General features: G+C 48.2%; 2 protein-coding genes across 2 annotated transcripts; both read right to left on the reverse strand.

Moving 5' to 3' along the window:
• Positions 1-1144: 1144 nt before the first annotated feature.
• Positions 1145-5855, reverse strand: fbxo30b (F-box protein 30b). Its single transcript, XM_026998682.3, has 3 exons — positions 5673-5855; positions 1923-4341; positions 1145-1501 (listed from the first exon to the last, which is right to left on the reverse strand). The coding sequence occupies exons 2-3, from the start codon at positions 4281-4283 to the stop codon at positions 1298-1300; spliced, it is 2565 nt and encodes an 854-aa protein (XP_026854483.2). The 5' UTR covers positions 4284-4341; positions 5673-5855; the 3' UTR covers positions 1145-1297.
• Positions 5856-6435: 580 nt separating this feature from the next.
• fndc7b (fibronectin type III domain containing 7b) lies at positions 6436-18835 on the reverse strand. The gene is made up of 14 exons (XM_081704865.1): positions 18808-18835; positions 18384-18644; positions 18033-18293; positions 17466-17729; positions 16807-17064; positions 14094-14357; positions 13437-13697; positions 12800-13060; positions 11985-12245; positions 10538-10798; positions 9980-10249; positions 9455-9742; positions 8463-8540; positions 6436-7504 (listed from the first exon to the last, which is right to left on the reverse strand). Exons 1-14 carry the CDS (start codon positions 18833-18835, stop codon positions 7230-7232), a joined length of 3291 nt encoding a protein of 1096 aa, XP_081560991.1. The 3' UTR covers positions 6436-7229.
• Positions 18836-19107: the final 272 nt, after the last annotated feature.

Consider the following 19107-nt stretch of genomic DNA (forward strand, 5'->3'; position numbering starts at 1 on the left):
GATGCGACGCAGCGCACGTGAGCGAGCCATTCGGCACGTAAACATTTATGGGTGTTTTCAATGTGTAGGAGAGCGCTACATGCGTCTTTAAACATGTTACCAGGTGCTTGTGGAGTGTCTAGGGAAGGTGCAACCCAATTGCCCCCTTTCCTGCATAAAGAAGGGGAGGACGGAGAGTCTGGACCGGTCCCCTGGTCGGACAGGGTTCCAGGCGGGACAGAGTTCAGTAAAGTGCACGGTCTGTCTTCCGCTACACAGAAGGGAAAAAAAGTTGGTTATAAATGCATGACGGGCCTTGATAGGAGCTCACATCGTGAGCTCGCTAGTTCAGGTTTGTCGCCTGACCATGAGAGGACACCGAATGTCGTGTTTACATGCATGTCGGTTCTCAAGGAAAGAGTCTTCGTTTAGAATCAGTTGCGGCTGATGCCCGCTCCTGAATCCACCGTGTTACTCACGAGAGCCTTCGTCTTAAAACAAAACGACAAAACAAAAACACCGCAGCCGGAGTACAGATCTGCAATCAGCTTTCTGCCTTCCCAACTACTCCAAGTCATCATGAATTGAACTGGGAGACTCTTTTTTTTTTTTTCAGGATCAGTGCTGTTCTTGGCTTCTCAGAGAAATGCTCCAGTACTTCACTTAAAACTACCAGTGTTGCTAATCATGAAAGTGAGGGAAAGTTGCCTTCCCCTACAAGGGCAGTCCCATTACCAAACCACATCGTTATAGAATACAACCCTGCACTTGACTGGAATCAGCACTGGAAGACCTCCCTACCGCGTCTGCTTAAATAAATCAAGTGCACTGCTTAAGGCTCCTCGTTTAATTCCACGGGGTTCAAGTTTTGGGGGGGGTTTGTCCCCTGGTTTTGCACACTTTAGTGTTAGCCCTTCTGCTGAACAGCTCTCGACATGACCACACGCTTTAATAAACAACAGACCGAACACCAAAAATTTTCTTTTTCAGTGCATTTGTCCTTAAAACCTTTAACACACAACTTGAAACCATCATATTCTTTCATTTATATATATATTGTGTGTGTGTGTGTGTGTGTGTGTGTGTGTGTGTGTGTGTGTGTGTATATATATATATATATATATATATATATATATATATATATATATATATATATATATATATATATATATATATATATATATATATATATATACACAAAAAAAAAAAAATCTTAACGTTAAAGCAAAAATATTTCGTCTTATGTACACAGTGATGGATAGTATTGATTAAAGAGGTTAGGTAAGGTAGTGTTTTTGCTCTGGTGTTAAAAGTGTTTTCATAATACTGGTTTGAGGACAGAGCGGAGCGAGCGCCCGTCGCGCGTGAGCTCCCTCGTCGTGCACATGCACGGCAGTGGCACTGCCTCCACCTGCCGATGGACCTCGTTGTACGGGCAGCGTTTGAGGTGGTCCGCCATGCTGCAAATGTCCGTGAACTCCCACCTGGCGACCGGAGCGAAGGCCGTGCTGAACCGCCACACCTGCAGAAAAGGCAACAACAAAGCTTGAGGAAGCCTGTTCATCAGTCTGCCAGTAAACGGCCCGTCCGGATAAACAGCAGCGGGGCTGGTAGCGTCTAGCCGCCAAGTAAGCAGAGCTGGGCTACGCAGGCAACATGCGTACGTTCCTGTGCGGCTTCGCTCTGCATTTCCCAAACTGGTCATCTGGGACCCCAGGCGAGCCATTTTCCATTCAGTGTAGCTCCAAGCACACCTGAGCCAGGATTCATTGTTCTTGGTTCAGGTGTCCTGGCTTAGCTAGTGTTAACGAGAAAGCTAGCAAAAAAACAAAAAAAACAAACCTCCCCCCCCAGAAATAATTTATCTTTTGCAGTTTGCAAAGCATCTGCACTCTGTAATAATACAGTGGCCTATGAGTGGGCATGAGCAAGCTCCTGTCTACCTTGTCTTTTATTTGCCAGCTCCGGCGCCCATCTGGGTACAGCTTCTTCTCCCACTGTACCACTACCATGCCACGCGTCTGCAGGAGGCTGGCGCACACGTCCCTCATGGTGCGGGACACCATGGACAGCTGACACAGGCTGAAGCCGTCCAGGAACCGCGCCACGTGCTGCAGGATCTCGAAGGGCAGCCCACTCAGCCGATCACACCCGGGTTCCGTGGGCGCCACCGCGACGGCCTGCACCCCGAACGACCTGAGGCGGCGGTCGTGAACGACCTTGGCGCCCCTCGCAGAAGGGCAGAACCGCCGCTGTGAGTACGTGCAGCCATAGTAGGCCAGTGGACAGCGGTGCTCCATCCACCCATTCAGGCCCGAGTGGATGTCGCCGTGCACGTTGCGGAAGTGCGAGAGGAACTCCTCCCGCCGGAAGAGCTGGCCGCATTCGAAGGTGAACATGGAGCCCTCGCGCGGCGCCCAGCTGGGCCGGGGCACCAGCTGCTCCAGCGTCAGGTCCAGCCTCAGGGTGCAGAAGGGGCTGGGCTGCGAGAGGCGTGGCGCAGCGCGGTCGCACGCTGAGGCGGACGCCACCTCCCCGACCATCGTGCTGGTCGCCAGGATGGCGGCAGGGAAGCTGAAGGTCTGCGTGCCGAAATCCACCCGCGAGCCTCCAAAGGCGTAGACGGTGTCTGATATCCGGCGGGCGCGTGGCGACTCCTCCAGGCAGAAGAGCAGCGCGGCGGCCGTGAAGTCGATCTCGCCGAGGCCCATCGGGTCGTCCCTCGGCTCCTGCTCCAGGTCCGACGTGTCCACGGCTTTGTCCTCCATCTTGCAGCGAGGGGATCTGTGCGGGGCAGCCTGCGCATCTGAGAAGCACACCTTTCGTCTGTTAAGTGCGAGGGGCATCAAGCTACGCAGCATCTGAAGATTCTGGAGTTTCCTCTCAAAGGCCCTGTCATCGAAGTTCAATGCCGCGGATGGCAGCACCCCGTCCCCTGGGACAACCAGCGCCTGAGCGTGGACAGGTGCCTGTAGCAGCGGAGCTTGAGCCCCTGATGCCTCCTGCATTACTACAGGAGCTAAGACATGTCTGACCTGTGGTCTATGGGGAATTAATGGTCCACCAAACTCCAAAGAGCCATTGGGCTCTGGACCCTGGCTACCTGCCACCGCCAGCTCTCTAGCACCCTCCTGTGACTCTGCTCTGGGTGCTGCAGCATTGTGACAACTGCTGCACAACCTTAAAAGTTGACCCGAGGACTCCTGAGAAAGTTCTTCACCAGTATAGTCGCAAAACATGTCCATACCTTCATCACTGACTTGTCCAACTGCCCCAAGCTCAGCCTCCACTTCGGAAGGAGCGTCTACCATTTCAACGTCTGCGGATTCTACATCATCTGACTGGTGGAGGCCACCGTTTGTGTTGTTAATTGCAGGGCTGCTGATTGGCTGGGGCCCTTTGACAGCATCACCCAGTGCTTCAAGGGCAGTGGCCAAGTTCCTTCCCAGTTCCATCAAGGTTTGCTGTCGCTGGGGCTGTAACTCTTCATTTAAACCATCGACTCCATTGGCTATTTTAGCGCAGTTAGAGTCGGTAGCTTCTCTCGTAGCCAAATCTTTATGTAGCTCACCATTCACTCCAGTCTGTGCTGGCAACGCATCAGTAGCTGTGCGTTGCGCGTCTGAGGCGTTGAGCTGGATGAGGATGTCGAGAGCTGCAGTCAGGCTTTTGTTTGCCTCTGCTGTGGTCTGGTAAAGTTCACCACAATGCTCCTCAACCAATCCGTTCATCCCTTTGCCCGTTTCCTCCTTTGAGCAGCATGCCGCTGGCGCCCTGTCCGCGGGGTACTCAGCCGGCTCGGCAGGAGCCGCAGAATCCACGACCCCACCGGGCTTCCTGCTTTGCTCCGGAGCTTGCAACTTCCTCTCGGGTCCACTAGTGGGTGCCAGAGAGACAAGTTTGAGCGAGGCCAGCATGGTTCGCTGGTCCTGTAGGGCAAGGGCCATGTCCAACTGCTCCTCCTCGTCGGCGTCCCGGCTCAGCCTCTCGTAGGAGCGGTAATCCTCATCATGCACCGGCCACCTGTTCCACTCCATGGTGCAGCACACTACACCGGCAGGGCACACTTCCAGGTGCTCCACCATCTTGCTGCGAGCCAGCACGAAAGGGCAGCCGATGCCATGGTTGAGGCAGGGCACCCTCTCTAGTGGGCACAGCAGGCGATGTTCGTCCGCCTTACAGCCATGGAAGATGGCACCGCAGACCAGCGGGCATGTGATGAGGTCACAGGAAGTGCCTGGCTCTGGCTTGACCATGCAACGCCGGTTCACGCACGAAACACAGTGAATATGGGACCCCTCCATTTCCAAGATGGCCGGAGCAGGGATAACCGCTGGAGCACAAGTCTTGGGGTGACAACAACTGAAAAATAATAACAGATAAACTTTCACTTATTCTTACTGATTAAGCTTTTTTTCCTATTCAACAAATGTGTTTCATAGCTTTGTAAATATTTTAAGTGTAATAACTGCTTTATTTATGAATAAGTGATATGTACTTATTGAAAATATAATTGCTCTGCCACTTAAAAACCATGCCTGATAAAATAATTCCAAAAAGAGGTTTGCTTCAGCATAAAAAGTACTTTAAAGTTGATTACTTTAAAGTAAAATTACAATTTTCTTGCCCACTGTTATCACTGTAAGAGATCTAAGCATGATTTGGACTGCAACCAATTTGGATGTCTACTAAATCACTTAACCTAATTAACATGAGGCTGTCCAACTCTTACCATAATAAATGAGCTACCTCATTTTCAGCAGAGATATTCAAATAAAACAATAACCATAATATGCTGTTTAAGTTGTGTCTGTCTAAGATATTTAGAAATTATGCTACTCAGCAGTAGTCCACATATAAATATTCATTCCACCGCCGCTTACAGGAGCAGTGATTATATTTTCACAAGAGGTCACGGTGTACACAGTACAAGTCATGAACTCATTCACTGACTACCTAAACATAGCATGTAGCATAAAAGTCTCCATATTTAATCATGTGAATAAAGTTAAGTGCCTGCTACATGCTATGTTTTCCGCATTACATATATCCAATTTAATTGGACCGCAGAATAATTACAATTTGCCGTACTTATTCGGCTACAGTGTGCCGTGGGCGCATTACTCATTTCTATGGACCTTTTTATGCGTCAAAACACTGAAAACCGTCAGAGCAGTCGCCAAGCTATGTTCTAACTGAGATGTGTGCAAACTTTCAGTCTAAAATAAATCTGTTCATGGATGGATAGTTAAACCAGCTAACTAGCTGATCCACGGGTTTTTGGTTTGTTTTAAGACGTTAGCCATCTGCAGCTCCTAGAGAACTGAACCACAAAATGAGCACAATGAAATGACCAACTTACTGGTGGTCTAGATGAGGTTTGGTCCTCTAAGTTAAGTGACATTACGTTTAAAACAGTCGTGCTAGCGATTTCACAGAGCAACCAATCTCAACTAAACAACAATGAACTTAAAACCTGTTAGTTAGGAACAATGCCTGTGGTAAAAAGTTGTAATGTGTGGCCGTTAATGAGCGATAGAGCAAAAATAAGCGGCTTTATGTTTTCAAAAACAGAATAACAGGGTCGATCATTGTAAACAACTGGCTAGCTAGCAAGTTAAGTTAGCTAGTTAGCTAGCCAGCTAAACTTTCTGGCCACAGTCCTGAGAGAAACTCCCCAGTCGCCCACTTACCGAGATGTGTCAGCGACCCCTGAACGTCCCACTCGTCACCCAGACTGTGTCTACCAGCAACAACACTTTGTGAACGGCTGGCTTCGTCCCCACACCATCATTGCTCGCCCCGAAGCTCACGGTCTTCTTCCCAGAGGTTCAGTCTCCGTCCGCCGCCTCCCTCCGGCTGAGACGCCAGCGGATGTCGTCATCACGCAGCGACGTTCTGCGTCAGCTCGTAGATGCTCCGGGCGTCTGACGCAACGGGTTAAAAACGCTAGAAACGTGGGCCGTCCAGTGACCTCTGCAGTGAGAATTTCGGGGCATCCACTACTCCTCTTTTCATACTTAAAAAAAGGTTTTCAGCTCCCCAGTCTGTTCAAAGCCACAGACAACAGCGTATACTCCCCTCCCCTGTCATCGACACCGCCAGCCCAATATCAATGTTTCTTTTGGATTTAAATAAGGTCTTTATGAATAGGCAAGTTGACCGTAAAACAGAGTTTGGTTTTGTTTTTTTAAAAATCAGCAATCAGTGTAAATGTTGGATTAGACAAAGGGCGAGGTTTTAAAAAGATTACGAAACAACACTGACCGGCTCTTTATGTAGAGAGAACTCCTCTAACACATTCACGTTTTTATTCCTACATTTCTGGGATTTTCTAAAAAAAAAAAAAAATAAAAAAAAAAAAAAAAAAATAAAAGGACTATGGTAATGTTTTCAATCACAAAATGAGGCAAATCATATAATACATCAGATAATATAATACATAATTTTAAAATATATAGCATTTTATTTGGTCTATCTTTGTAGTCTACATACATTCTTGATTAAAACAGTGAATTTTGCCATTACAGAAAATGACTGTTTATTCCCATTTAACCATTTCTGATGAATTCATTCATTTGGTATTAAAGAAACTCAAATGAACTTTAGATCTAACAGTGACTTTAACCTACGCATTCTGCAGAAGAATTTAAATCAACATGTCTGATCAAACATTGCTCTTTTCATTATAAAAAATTCTAACAGTTCAATTTTGGTGCCTAATTCTTGGTTCTTTAAAGAAAATTGCTAAAGTTTACAGGCTAGTTTTTGGTACTGCAACCACAGTGGCTTTCAGACAAGACCAGCTGTTTGTTCATAAACTAGTTTCTGCAGTCCCTGATTCAAACTTGTCTTATGAAGAAAAAGCAAAGCCAAAAAGCAAAACAACCCCCCCCCCCCAAAACCCAGCAAGCATCTTTTTTTGTGTCCTCATTAAAGATTAATATGACAATTCAATATTTTGCCATTTGTAGCGAAAACCAAGGACTATACGACCTAGAGGAACTGTGGTAGTCATAGTTTGCTGATTTAAGCAAACAAACGAAAAACTTTGTGATATTCTCATATTCTCACTACTGGAGATACTTTAACAGACTGGCCAGGGTGTAGCATACATACATGTGAGGGGGCGGCCACCGTCCTTTTTCCACCTAGTCATTTTTGAGATCTTATTTAAGAAGATGAAGAGAGATCTCTACTTAAGAGCACGCAGTTAAGACCTTTGTTTTTGCTACACTCCGGCAAACCCTTTATTCATTAGCCGCAGAGGTGACACACGCAGGTAAGGAGAAGCTGCTATGGGTAATGGAGTTCCTAGCAGATAGCATGACACAGTAGCCTGTGGCAGACTGGAGGTCATTGACCTCGGAGCTGTTCTCAGAGACGGTCAGTACTTGCAAGAGAGAACCCCTGTCTTCCTTCACGATCAGGACGTAGTGGCTCGCCTCTGTGACTGGAGTCCACTCCACATGCAGTGAATTCCCATTCACATGCAAAACTTTAATTTCAGGCACTGGCAGGATGTCTGAAACAGCAGAATCAGGGAGAGACATTTTAAATATTGTTGGACAATTTTACATACCCCCCCCCCCCCCCTTTCGTTCAGTCTTTTAGTAACGCTTCTGCAGCAGTTGTTTCAACAAGAATCGTCCACTAGATGGCGCTAAAGAGTTTCCTTTATTTTAAATGATTAACCAATTCATTTCTTTTTTGAAGGGTTGAGTTCAAAACAAGTAACAAAAAGTGTGGACAAATGGAAATTCTTCATCTCTGGTGTTTTTTCCTTCAATGAAGACCTAAAATACATTCAGTGGAAGTTCATCAACAGAAAGATGCAAGTTACAGTTATTTTTGTTTTATGACTCATGAAAAACACAGTAAAATTCCATCTTTAGCAGGTATTCAGTCCTATAGGTGTGTTGGTGAATCATCAGTGCATTTATAAACACAATTGTATTATTGCATTATTATGTATTACAAAGAAGTGTGGAATGTATTACATAGTTACTTAAAGGTGCATGAGTCAATTTTCCAACTTTTCTTATTAATTCAAATAAACTATAAAATAAATAGCACATAACAAAAAATTATTTTAGCAATGGTGTGTATTAGGTTTCCGTGAAAATGTGTTGTAAAGCTTTCCAGACAGAATCCTGTTTTGTGTTTCCATTGACCTCCTGTTAGGTACTTTATGAGAGACTCCTCAATACACCATCTCTGTCTTTTGTAGAACATTGTAGAACCCAGTATGGCGTTTGTACTATAGGCCATACTGCGTTGCCAAAAAAATTACAAGAAGAAACATCATAAAACAGTTAACTTCGGAAGTACTTTTCCAAAATTGGAAAAATCATTTCTTGCGAAGTTCCACTGTTGTTGTGTTCACGTACCTACCCGCTATATGTAGTGTTTCTGGAATGTTGACTGGTGCACCTTTAAATGTGATTTGTATTTATGATCAACGTTATAAAACACATTCTCACATCCACCCTTTCCTCCGTACAGCACAGCCCATATCTCTTCCTGTTGAATCTCTCTCCTACGACGACCAGTCTTTGGACCTGGAAAACAAGCCTCACATCAGACAAGTATACTGCTTCCAAAAACAGTGTGAAACAGAAAATCACGACATTTCTGTGAGATGCAGGGGACTGGGAAGAGGAAAGAGACAGTTATTTTACATTAAAAGCCATTTCATTCCCCACATGTTACAAGAATGTGACTGGTGTACTGTTTGGTTTTCAAGACGCACTGTTCATGCAGAGTGAACATGTGGCGTGCGTGAAGCAGAACAGTGCTACAGGAGATGCTGGAGGTCATGACTGACCTCACGAGTTTAGAGTGATAACGCATATGTTTTGACTTGAAATACAACATTTGTCATGCCATGTTCTTTATACATTACTACGATTGAACCTCAGGTCCATACAGTGTAATTTTGGTGAAGTTCAAAACTTTCTCACAAATGAACAGAAGATATGGGTAGAAGTGTTGTAATATAGAAGATATGTAGGGGTGTTGTAATACAGATATGAACAGGCTGCTGTAATGCTGAAGATATGGCTAGAGGTGCTATAATATAGAAGATATGGATACACGAGCGATAACATAGATGCTCTTCAAAGGAGCATTAAATCCTGTTAGCACCCCAGTCCACTGGCAACATCTCCCATCTCTCTGTACATTCTCACTCACACATACTTCATGCCCATATCCTCTATACTATGATACTGACTTAATCCAAAATATTGAATCTAATGATAAATTGGACCTGTTGGCCAGACCAATGTGGAAGCTTCCAGCTCAGACCCCTGGGCTTAGTGCCAGGCGTTCACCTCTACCCCTTCTCACTGGAAGATCGAGGTTCCCAGTTTGACCAACAGCAGCGCTTCAACGCGGCACCGTAGGTTTCCCTCCAGAACAACAGCGAATGCTAAGTCAGCCCTTCAGCACCACACAGCGGAGGGGGATGTACCTGCAAGTCCAGTAACGGCGGCCGACTGCACGCTGCTGCCTGCCTGGTTTCCGGCTCTCACCGTCACCGCGTAGGCCAAGTCGCTGGGCGCAGGGAACTCGAAGTACGTCCTGTTCGTCCAGTAGGACGAGACGTTCATGAAAGAGAGGGGGTCACTCTGGGGGGAGCCGGTCAGTTCTACCAGGTACTCGACAGCCGGGCAGGTCACATGGCTCCACGACACGCGGACCAGAGAGTAGTCCACGTCATTGTGAACCACGACCGCTACCAAGGCTGGGGGACATGGGACTGCAGAGGGCAGATGTAAAAGGAGGGAGGGTTTCCATCACACAAAATTTTCAACATGAGAGTTGAACATAAGGAACGCAACGATGACGTGTCTTGCCACAATTTACATTTTGTATCAGACAGCAACAACAAAGAGCAAAATCGACTGAGCACCGTTGAGCAAGGCTAACGATGTCATCACCATGGGGCACAATACTTGTGCTCCTGAACTAGGCCAGGGTTGCCAGGTGACGCTACCTGCCCCCTTCTGCACCGGCGGTCCCGCGGCGCTGGTGCACGTCCCGTCCGAGGCCTGCACGCTGAAATTGTAGGTCTCGCCGCACTGCAATCCCGCCAGGCCACAGGACGTGCCTGCTGTCCCCAGCACGCTGCACTGCAGCGCGTCCCCATTCGATCCGTGCGCGGTGGCGATGTAGCTGCGGGAGCCCTCGCTGGCTGACCAGGAGAGTGTCGCCGTGACGGTGGTGCAGTCGGTGACCACGGCCAGGTCTCGCGGTGCGCACGGAGCTGCAGACAGAGCGGTGGACGCACCGGCGTTAGCGCGCCTCCCGTTTCCGGTGATGCCATGCGAAGCTATTTTTTTGCTTGGCTTATTGAGATCAGGAAGGAACAGCATGTTCTAATAAGTGACTTTTTTTTAAACTGCTTTTGTGCTAAACCCTGCAACGTTTCCATTCTGAGCTTAACCCACGCCGAGAATTGTCAAATTCTTTTAACCAACAACTCTCACGGTGTACAAATGGGTCACGGTGCATTTCTCTGCGTTATGTGTATGATGGCGGAGGAGTATTTTACTCGTGTGGAAGGTGACAGCCTGGCTGGGGGTACTGGAGCAGTTGCCGGCGTAGGCTGTGATGCTGATCGCGTAGGAACGGCCACAGTGCAGCTGGCTCAGGGAGCAGTTGGGGGCGGGCCCGCCGCAGGTGTGTACGTCGCCGTCCGTTCCTGTGGCCGTCGTGCCGTAGGACTCGGCCAACGCGGGGGGAGGCCAGGAGACCAGCACGCCGGCCACCTCGCACACGGGCTTCACCGTCACGTTCTCAGGAGCACAGGGGGCTGTGGGACCCAGGAGAACAGACACACCCCTTGCTTAGACACACACATATTTTGTACTCGTGTTCATTATATTGTTCCTACATGTATGTAGACCTGCTGATCTGCTGTGTTAAGAACTGTGTATATTGATTTAGGATTTTTATTTTCACTGCTCTGTGTGTGCGTGTAAAGCCCACTTGTTGATTATGTACAGTATGTGTGTGCGAGTGCATGTACATACAGTACCCTTGTTGATGCACTACAGTGTGTGGGTGGGTGTGGGGATGTGTGTGTGTTACCTGTGTATTTGGTGTATTTTGTGTGTGTGTCCCATGTTGATGGTGTATGGTGTGCATGTAGTACACATGTTGATGGTGTGTGGTGTGTGTTTGTGTGCATGTGTGTTACTCTTGCTTATGGTGTGTGTGGGTGTAGGTGTGTGCGTGTGTTTCCTGTGTTGATGGTATATGGTGTGTGTGTGTGTGTGTGTGTGTGTGTGTGTGTGGTGCATGCACGTGTGTAGTACCCAAGCTGATGGTGGGTATCTGTGTTTGTGGTGTTATGGTTTTTGTGTGTGTGTTTGTGTGTGTAGCACCCAAGTTGATGGCGGGTGTGTGTGTGTATTTATGTTACCTGTGTTGGTGGTGTTATGGTGTGTGTGTATTTATGTTACCTGTGTTGGTGGTGTTATGGTGTGGGTGTATTTATGTTACCTGTGTTGGTGGTGTTATGGTGTGTGTGTATTTATGTTACCTGTGTTGGTGGTGTTATGGTGTGTGTGTGTGTGTGTGTGTGTGTAGTACCTGTGTTGATGGTGTATGGTTGATGTTGGGTGTGTGTGTGTGTGTGCACGTGTGTGTGTATTTGTGTTACCTACATTGGTGTTAAGGTACGTGTGTGTGTGTGTGTGTGTGTATTACCTGCGTTGATGGTGTATGGTTGATGTTGGGTGTGTGTGTGTGTGTGTGTGTGCGCACATGTGTGTGTATCTGTGTTACCTGCATTGGTGTTAAGGTACATGTGTGTGTGTGTGTGTGTGTAGTACCTGTGTGTGTGTGTGTGTGTGTGTGTAGTACCTGTGTTGATGGTGTATGGTTAATGTTGTGTGTGTGTGTGTGTGTGTGTGTGCACGTGTGTGTGTATTTGTGTTACCTGCATTGGTGTTAAGGTACGTGTGTGTGTGTGTGTGTGTGTGTGTGTGTAGTACCCGTGTTGATGGTGTATGGCAGGCTACGCAAGCTGTTGCACTTGTCGGAGGTAGTGGAGACCATCACGGTGTAGTGCATGCCACAGCGTACGCCCGCCAGCACACAGGAAGAGTCCGTGCTGTTACACTCCAGGAAGCTGTTGTCCTGCCCCAAGGCTGTGACCACGTACAAGGGCGATATGGCTCTCGTGCTCCAGCCCACGCTGATGGAGCTGCTGCTGCACTCCGTCTGCAGGGTGACCCCCGTCAGAGCGCAGGGGGCTGCGGGCGTCATGCCAGCAGGGACAAGGCATGAGAAGGCCGGGAAGAAATGCTACTGCTCTAACAGATTACCGGAGAGCTCGCCTCCAGCTGTTCATACTTGTACACACTAAACATGACTGGATTTGCTCAAAGGGCCCCATATGAGTCACCTTGACCTACTTCTACTAGATCTACACCCTGACCTACTTCTACTAGATCTACACCATGATCTACTTCTACTAGATCTACACCCTGACCTACTTCTACTAGATCTACACCCTGACCTACTTCTACTAGATCTACACCCTGACCTACTTCTACTAGAGCTACACCATGATCTACTTCTACTAGATCTACACCCTGACCTACTTCTACTAGATCTACACCCTGATCTACTTCTACTAGATCTACACCCTGACCTACTTCTACTAGATCTACATCTTGACCTACTTCTATTAGAGCTACACCGTGATCTACTTCTACTAGATCTACACCATGATCTACTTCTACTAGATCTACAGTCCTTCACAGAATGCCACATGTGTTACATTATTGTGTGTGCATGTGTCGACCTGTCTCGATCTGGAAAGAGTTGCTCGGTGCGCTGCTGCACTGGGAGTTGAGTGCAGTGACTCTGAAGGTGTAGGCTGCTCCACACTGCAGCTGGGGCGCGTTGCAGTACAGGTTGTTGCTACTGCAGGTGGAGTTTGTCCCGTCCGCGGCCACGGCCAGCACCGTGTAGTACTCTGCCCCCGCCGTCGGTTTCCATGACACCCAGACTGAGTTGGTCACGCAGTCCAGACTGCCCTTCTCACCCTCAGGTATGCAGGGTACTGCGTGCGCACACACACACACACACACACACACACACACACACACACACACACACACACACACACACACGAACACACACTGATGCTGAACGAGGGATGATCACTGGATGCTGCCCTGTCTTTTTCAAAGAAGGACATATATCCTTCATAAAAAAGGATATATATATATATATATATATATATATATATATATATATATATATATATATATATGTATGTATGTATATATATATATATATAATATATATATTGTATGTATATATATATATATATATATATATATATATATATATATATATATATATATATATATATATATATATATACATACAAATAATTGCACATACTTGTACAGGCAGCGCCTTGTCCTGTTTACCTGAGGAAATTTGCAGCTCTCTGCTGGGGTCGCTCGGACAGCCTGCCCTGACGGATCTGACGGTGATGGCATAGGACACACCGCAGGGTAGGGGGCCGATGGAGCAGCTCGTGTTCGAGGTGTCGCAGGACAGGTTGGCGCTGGCACTGGTCGTCAAGTCCACGTGGAAGGACTCCGCGTCCGGATTGGCTGCCCACGAGACGGTCACGACATTTGCAGAGCAGTTCACCTGGGCATGCACTTGTTGGGGAGGACAGGGAGCTGAAAGAGAGATACGAGGAGGCTTCAGGACTCATATGTGCTCGTGCGTGCTCATACGTGCTCGTGCGTGCTCATACGTGCTCGTGCGTGCTCGCGCGTGCTCGTGCGTGCTCATACGTGCTCGCGCGTGCTCGTGCGTGCTCATATGTGCTCGTACATGCTCACGCGTGCTTGTGCGTGCTCATATGTGCTCGCGCGTGCTCATACGTGCTCGTGCGTGCTCATATGTGCTCGCGCGTGCTCATACGTGCTCGTGCGTGCTCGTGCGTGCTCATATGTGCTCGTGCGTGCTCATACGTGCTCGTGCGTGCTCGCGCGTGCTCATACGTGCTCGCGCGTGCTCGCACATGCCCATGCGTGCTACAGCCCATGGGCAGACCCGGCCCAGCCACTCACCCGTGCGCACTTGAGTCAGAGCACTGCTGCTCCCGCTGCAGACACTGTCCCAGGCTGCCACGCTCACGGTGTAGTGGGTCCCGCAGTGCAGCTGCTGCAGGTCACAGTGAAGCAGGCTGGAGTTGCAGGACACCGCATGAAGCTTGCTGGCACTCACGCCTGCTGCCTGGTAACCCAGCGCCCCGCCTGACCTCTGCCAGCTCACACCCACTGAGTTGGAGTTGCATATCAGGGTGGCCTGAATGCCAGTGGGTGCACAGGGCACTGAGGAAGAGGAGGACAGGGAAAAGGATGGATGAGGAAGATAATGACCAGGAAGGCTGTGCTAGGCACATGGAACAATGCTGAGCAATGTCAAAGGCCCCCACATATGATTAAATGCCATTTTGAGATAAACAGCACTGTTTTAACAGTTTAGTCTTTTGATAGACATTTGGTTGACGCACTTTTTAAATTTAAAATGTGCACTGAACACAAAAGTCATGATGTAATTAAGTCTATGAGTATCTATACTCTCCAGGATAGGAAAAGGTTTCTCAAAGGTCTAAATATCCCAACATTTTCTGAAGAACACAGAATAATCCTGTGCTGCGCTATCACAGAATAAAAGGTCTTGCCCACTCTGCCAGTGGACAAAACACCAGGCCCTGATGGGTTCTGTGCAGACTTTTATAAGAAAATGGCCAAACTTGTAATAGCACCTCTTACCAAAATGTATTTGAAAAGGGCCGTTTACCTGAAACACTTTCAAATCTGCCTGATATTTTCACTTACACTGAAAAAGAACCACCAGATAGTCACCCGATCAGTTTGTTTGGGCTTGACTTATTAGCCAGGAGACTGGCGGTGATTAATCAAGATCAAACAGGCTTTATATTGAACCTATCCTGCCATACGTATGCCGTCACCTGTGCCACAGCATGCCCACTCTACTCAGACTAAGACACTCTGCACTTTCTATTTGAAATGAAATGAAACGATTTCATTTAGGTCCTGAGTTGATAAAATGGGTTAGGGTTCTTTAACGCTCCCCAGTGGCTAGGGTCCTTGTGAACGGCTGTGTGCTGGGGACACGTCACGGGTGTCCTCTGTCCCTGCTTTTGATTGAACTAGTTACAGAGCCTTTGGCTGAAGCAATAAGAAGTAATGCAGACATTGGCGGAGTATGTCTAGGTGGAGCTGTCCACAAGATGTCATTATGCGCAGATGATATAATCCACAGCACTCCATTCCAGCTCCGATGTCCACCATAAATGCCTTTGGACGTCTTTCGGGATACAAAGTTAATTAGGGCACATCTAAAGCCCTGCTTCTCCGTGGCTTTAAAGATGAGCTCCCACCAGTCCACACTAATCCGATCACAGCGTGCCGAGATGCGGACACGTTTGTAGGCTGGGGAGACTGTCCCTTGGCCCTTCTCCCCATCACACAAAACTCCCCTCCTGGGATTTGTGGAGGTGTCCTGGGAAATCCCCTCCTGGGATGTGTGGAGGTGTCTTTCAATTCTGGTACGATAAGAGAGTTAGAGTTGCTGACGGCTTGTTTGAAAAGAACATGCAGCCATCATTCAAACAATTACAAAGTAAGAAATGGCGTACCATCCACTCACTTCTCTGGTTTTGACGCTTCATCCATAAAACAGTGGGAGCTTTCCTTCACTGTTTCTGGCAGTGCTCACTGTGAAAGGAATTCTGGGGTAGCATTGTGTTAAGACACTGGAGCCTCTCTGTCTTCAGGCACCCAACGCAAGGTGTCCGACTATGGCGGCTTGACCGCGAGCTGGTCGCCCGAAGTCATCCACTCCTTCTTCTTGTCTCCTTTACCCCTCCCTTTCTCTTTCTCTCTCTCCGTCTCTCTCTCTCTCTCTCTCTACGCACAGGAGTGGCTCATGGCTTGCACGGGAACAGCTCGTGGCTCGTTCATGCAGAGAACATCTAATCTTTACTAACCTTGTCTCTTTCTTTTCTACGTAGACCCTTAGAACATGCCTCACTTTTCCCCGTCATCCTGTAGATTAGATAGTAGATATGGGACACATATATACTCTTTCCTCAATAAAGTGGAACTCTCTTGATTCACTAGGAGATCAAAGCGCAAGCGGGTTTGTTCTTGCTGAAACTCCTTGATCGTATCTCTCTAACTAAAGCACAACACAAACTCTTGAGGAAGCTTCTCTTATTGGCTAGAAGATGTGTCCTGTTCCAGTGGATAAAAACTAGGCCTCTCACTGTCATCCAGTGGCACAGTGAGATATTTAAAGTTCTACCTATGGCTTGCTCGAGCTCTCGTCTTGGGTGCACTGAGACGTGTTTCTGTAAGACATGGCAGCCCTTCTCGGTCTCTCTACCCAAGGAAATCACAGACACTATTTTAAATAAACATCGTTCGTTTACTTTACATAAATCTGACGCTGCCTAGAATTGAGTCACACAACTTGAGTCATTCACTCTTGTAGTATTGAAAAAATGTATATTGTTCTTTTTAACTTGCTGTCTTGTTTTTTTTTCTGTTCTTATGTATACACAAGATGTATGTATACACATATGTGTCTGTGTGCATATCCATGTTTGAAAATTCAATAAAAAAAGTTTTTTTTTTAAAAAGGAAAGAAAAACCCATATCACTCGACTACTAGCTGCAAGGGGTGCAATCCCTTAATGCATTTTGTACTGTTCTGAAGGAGCACAGCTCTATGGGAAAGGCAGTCCCTTACCTGACTTCAGGCTGAAATAGGCAGCAGTGCTGTTACATTGGCTGTCCTGAGCGGTGACGTTGAGGTCATATCGCTGGCCACAGCGCATGCTGTCCAGTGAGCAGCTGGAGTTGGCGCTGTTGCAGTGCGTCTGGTGCCCGTCGGGTGCCACTGCACTCACTGTGTAAAGGGACACGCCCTCTCCTGGTTCCCATGACACCATCCCTGTGCTGTTCCCACAATCCATTTGGGCGCTGACGTTCTGGGGCTGGCACGGAACTGGCCAATCACAGACATGAATTAGTCAGTGTTGCACAGGTAAACGGGGATTACGGTCACTTTGACTTGTTTGCCACTGACAGTGGCTCACTAAGGGGTTAACAGAGCTGAACTGGTTGGCACCACACATTTCAACCAGACACAGAAAATCCTTTTAAAAACCAAACCATCAGTAGGATCTGTTCATAGGTTTTGGATGAAAGGCTTGGTGAATCAGAACCAAAATAAGCATTCACCATCTTAAAAAAAATGGACCAAAAGTCTTTGCGACTAAAGTATCACAAAGGACTGTTCCTGCTCGTCATTATGACTGCTGGCTGGAAGTTAGGTCTGCTTTTTAACGACATGGTTCACATTAGGGTCGTTTCACTCCTGTGCATTTCCTGTCAGGCGGGTCTTACTGGTGGTCAGCGCGACGCTGTGTCCATAGCCACTGCTGCACGCGTTACTGGCGGTGGCGGCCACGGCGAAGTCATACGCGAGTCCGCACAGCAGATGGGCGAACACGCACGCCGTGCCGTTGCTGGTGCAGGAGGTGGGGAAGCCGCCGCGTCCGTGGGCGACCGCCGTGTAGGAGGTGGCCCCTGGGCTCGGCCACCAGGACACGGTAACGGCCCCGGAGGTGCAGTCCAGACTGGTTGTCAGATGGTCGGGGGAGCAGGGACCTGCAGCGGGGACAAACACAGACTGGTTTCAACACCTGTCTTTCTTTTTTTTTGGGATATCTTCTTAAAAATATATATATTTGCAAGCTTACTCTTTAAAGACCTTTTGTATTTTAAAGACCTTTTGTGATCAATATTGGCAACTTTATAGCCAGTCATGTGCTATAAATCTATATGTGCTATAGATCTCCCACCCTGCAAAGTTCCTTCCCTAATTTAGCACGTGCTATACCCTAATCTAACACATATAATCCAGCTAACCAAGGAGATGAAAACTACTGTCAGAGTGTGTGTGTGACCAACCTGAACTCAGCTGCGCGGCCGCATTTTTCGTCACACTACACACGTTGCTAGTAGCAATCACGCTGACATTGTATACATCGCCACACAGCAGGTTGTGCACGTCGCAGGACGTGCGTGTGGTGTTGCACCCTGCCATATGACCTCTTGTACCAACAACGTGGACCTGGTAAGACTCCACCCCACCATCGGAAAGCCACTGCACATGTGCAGTCTGAGTCGAGCAGTTTATGTTGGATAGCACGTTCACAGGGTGACAGGGCGCTGAAAAAGACAGAGGCAGGAAACTTAAATAAAAAGGGCTTAAAGGGTTGAAATGCACGCAGACTATACGAGCACAATTTGCCGCACTACCTGATGCCACCTGCAGAGCGGCGCTCTGCAGGCTGCTGCACTGGCCATCCGACGCCGCCACAGACACGTTGTGGGCCTGCCCGCATGCCAGCTGAGTGATCTCGCAACTGGTGAAGTTGGTGCTGCAGGACGAGACCTGGCCGCTGGTCGCCCTGGCAACGGCGGTGTAGACGACGGAGGCCGCGGTGGCAGTCCAGTTGAGCAGCAGAGAGTCGGTGGAGCAGTTCAGGTACACAGAGCCAATCGTAACTTTGCATGGAACTGATTGCAAACAGAGGCAAGAGGTAAAGACATCAGCCTGAAAAAAAATGTGTATACACACATAAAACCACACCACCTTTACGAAGGCTGTGGCAGTGCGCCTTATTTACACCCGTCTGCTAAGACGGCGTTATGCCTTTGTGTGGCCTTGCTAAGTCATTACTGTGAGAACATTCTAGAACTCCTCTCATGTCTCCCCACACCTGTGCTGAACACCGATGCAGCGCTGAGTAAACTGGAACACTGGTCCCCGACAGACACCACCTTCACCGTGTAGACCGTGCTGCACGAGAGGTTCCGCAGGACACAGCTGGTCACGTTGCCGGCGCTCTCACAGGAGGAGGTGTCGTTTTTCCGGCTCTGGGCGAGGGCGCGGTAAGAGAGCGCCCCCTGGCTGGGGCCCCACGACACCAGCGCCTCGTTCCGGTCACAGCTCCTCGTCACGGAGACGCCCGTCGGGATG

Source organism: Electrophorus electricus, chromosome 21 (genome assembly GCF_041902795.1).
Source record: "Electrophorus electricus isolate QZ-2024a chromosome 21, ASM4190279v1, whole genome shotgun sequence".
NCBI classification, from domain to species: Eukaryota; Metazoa; Chordata; class Actinopteri; order Gymnotiformes; family Gymnotidae; genus Electrophorus; species Electrophorus electricus.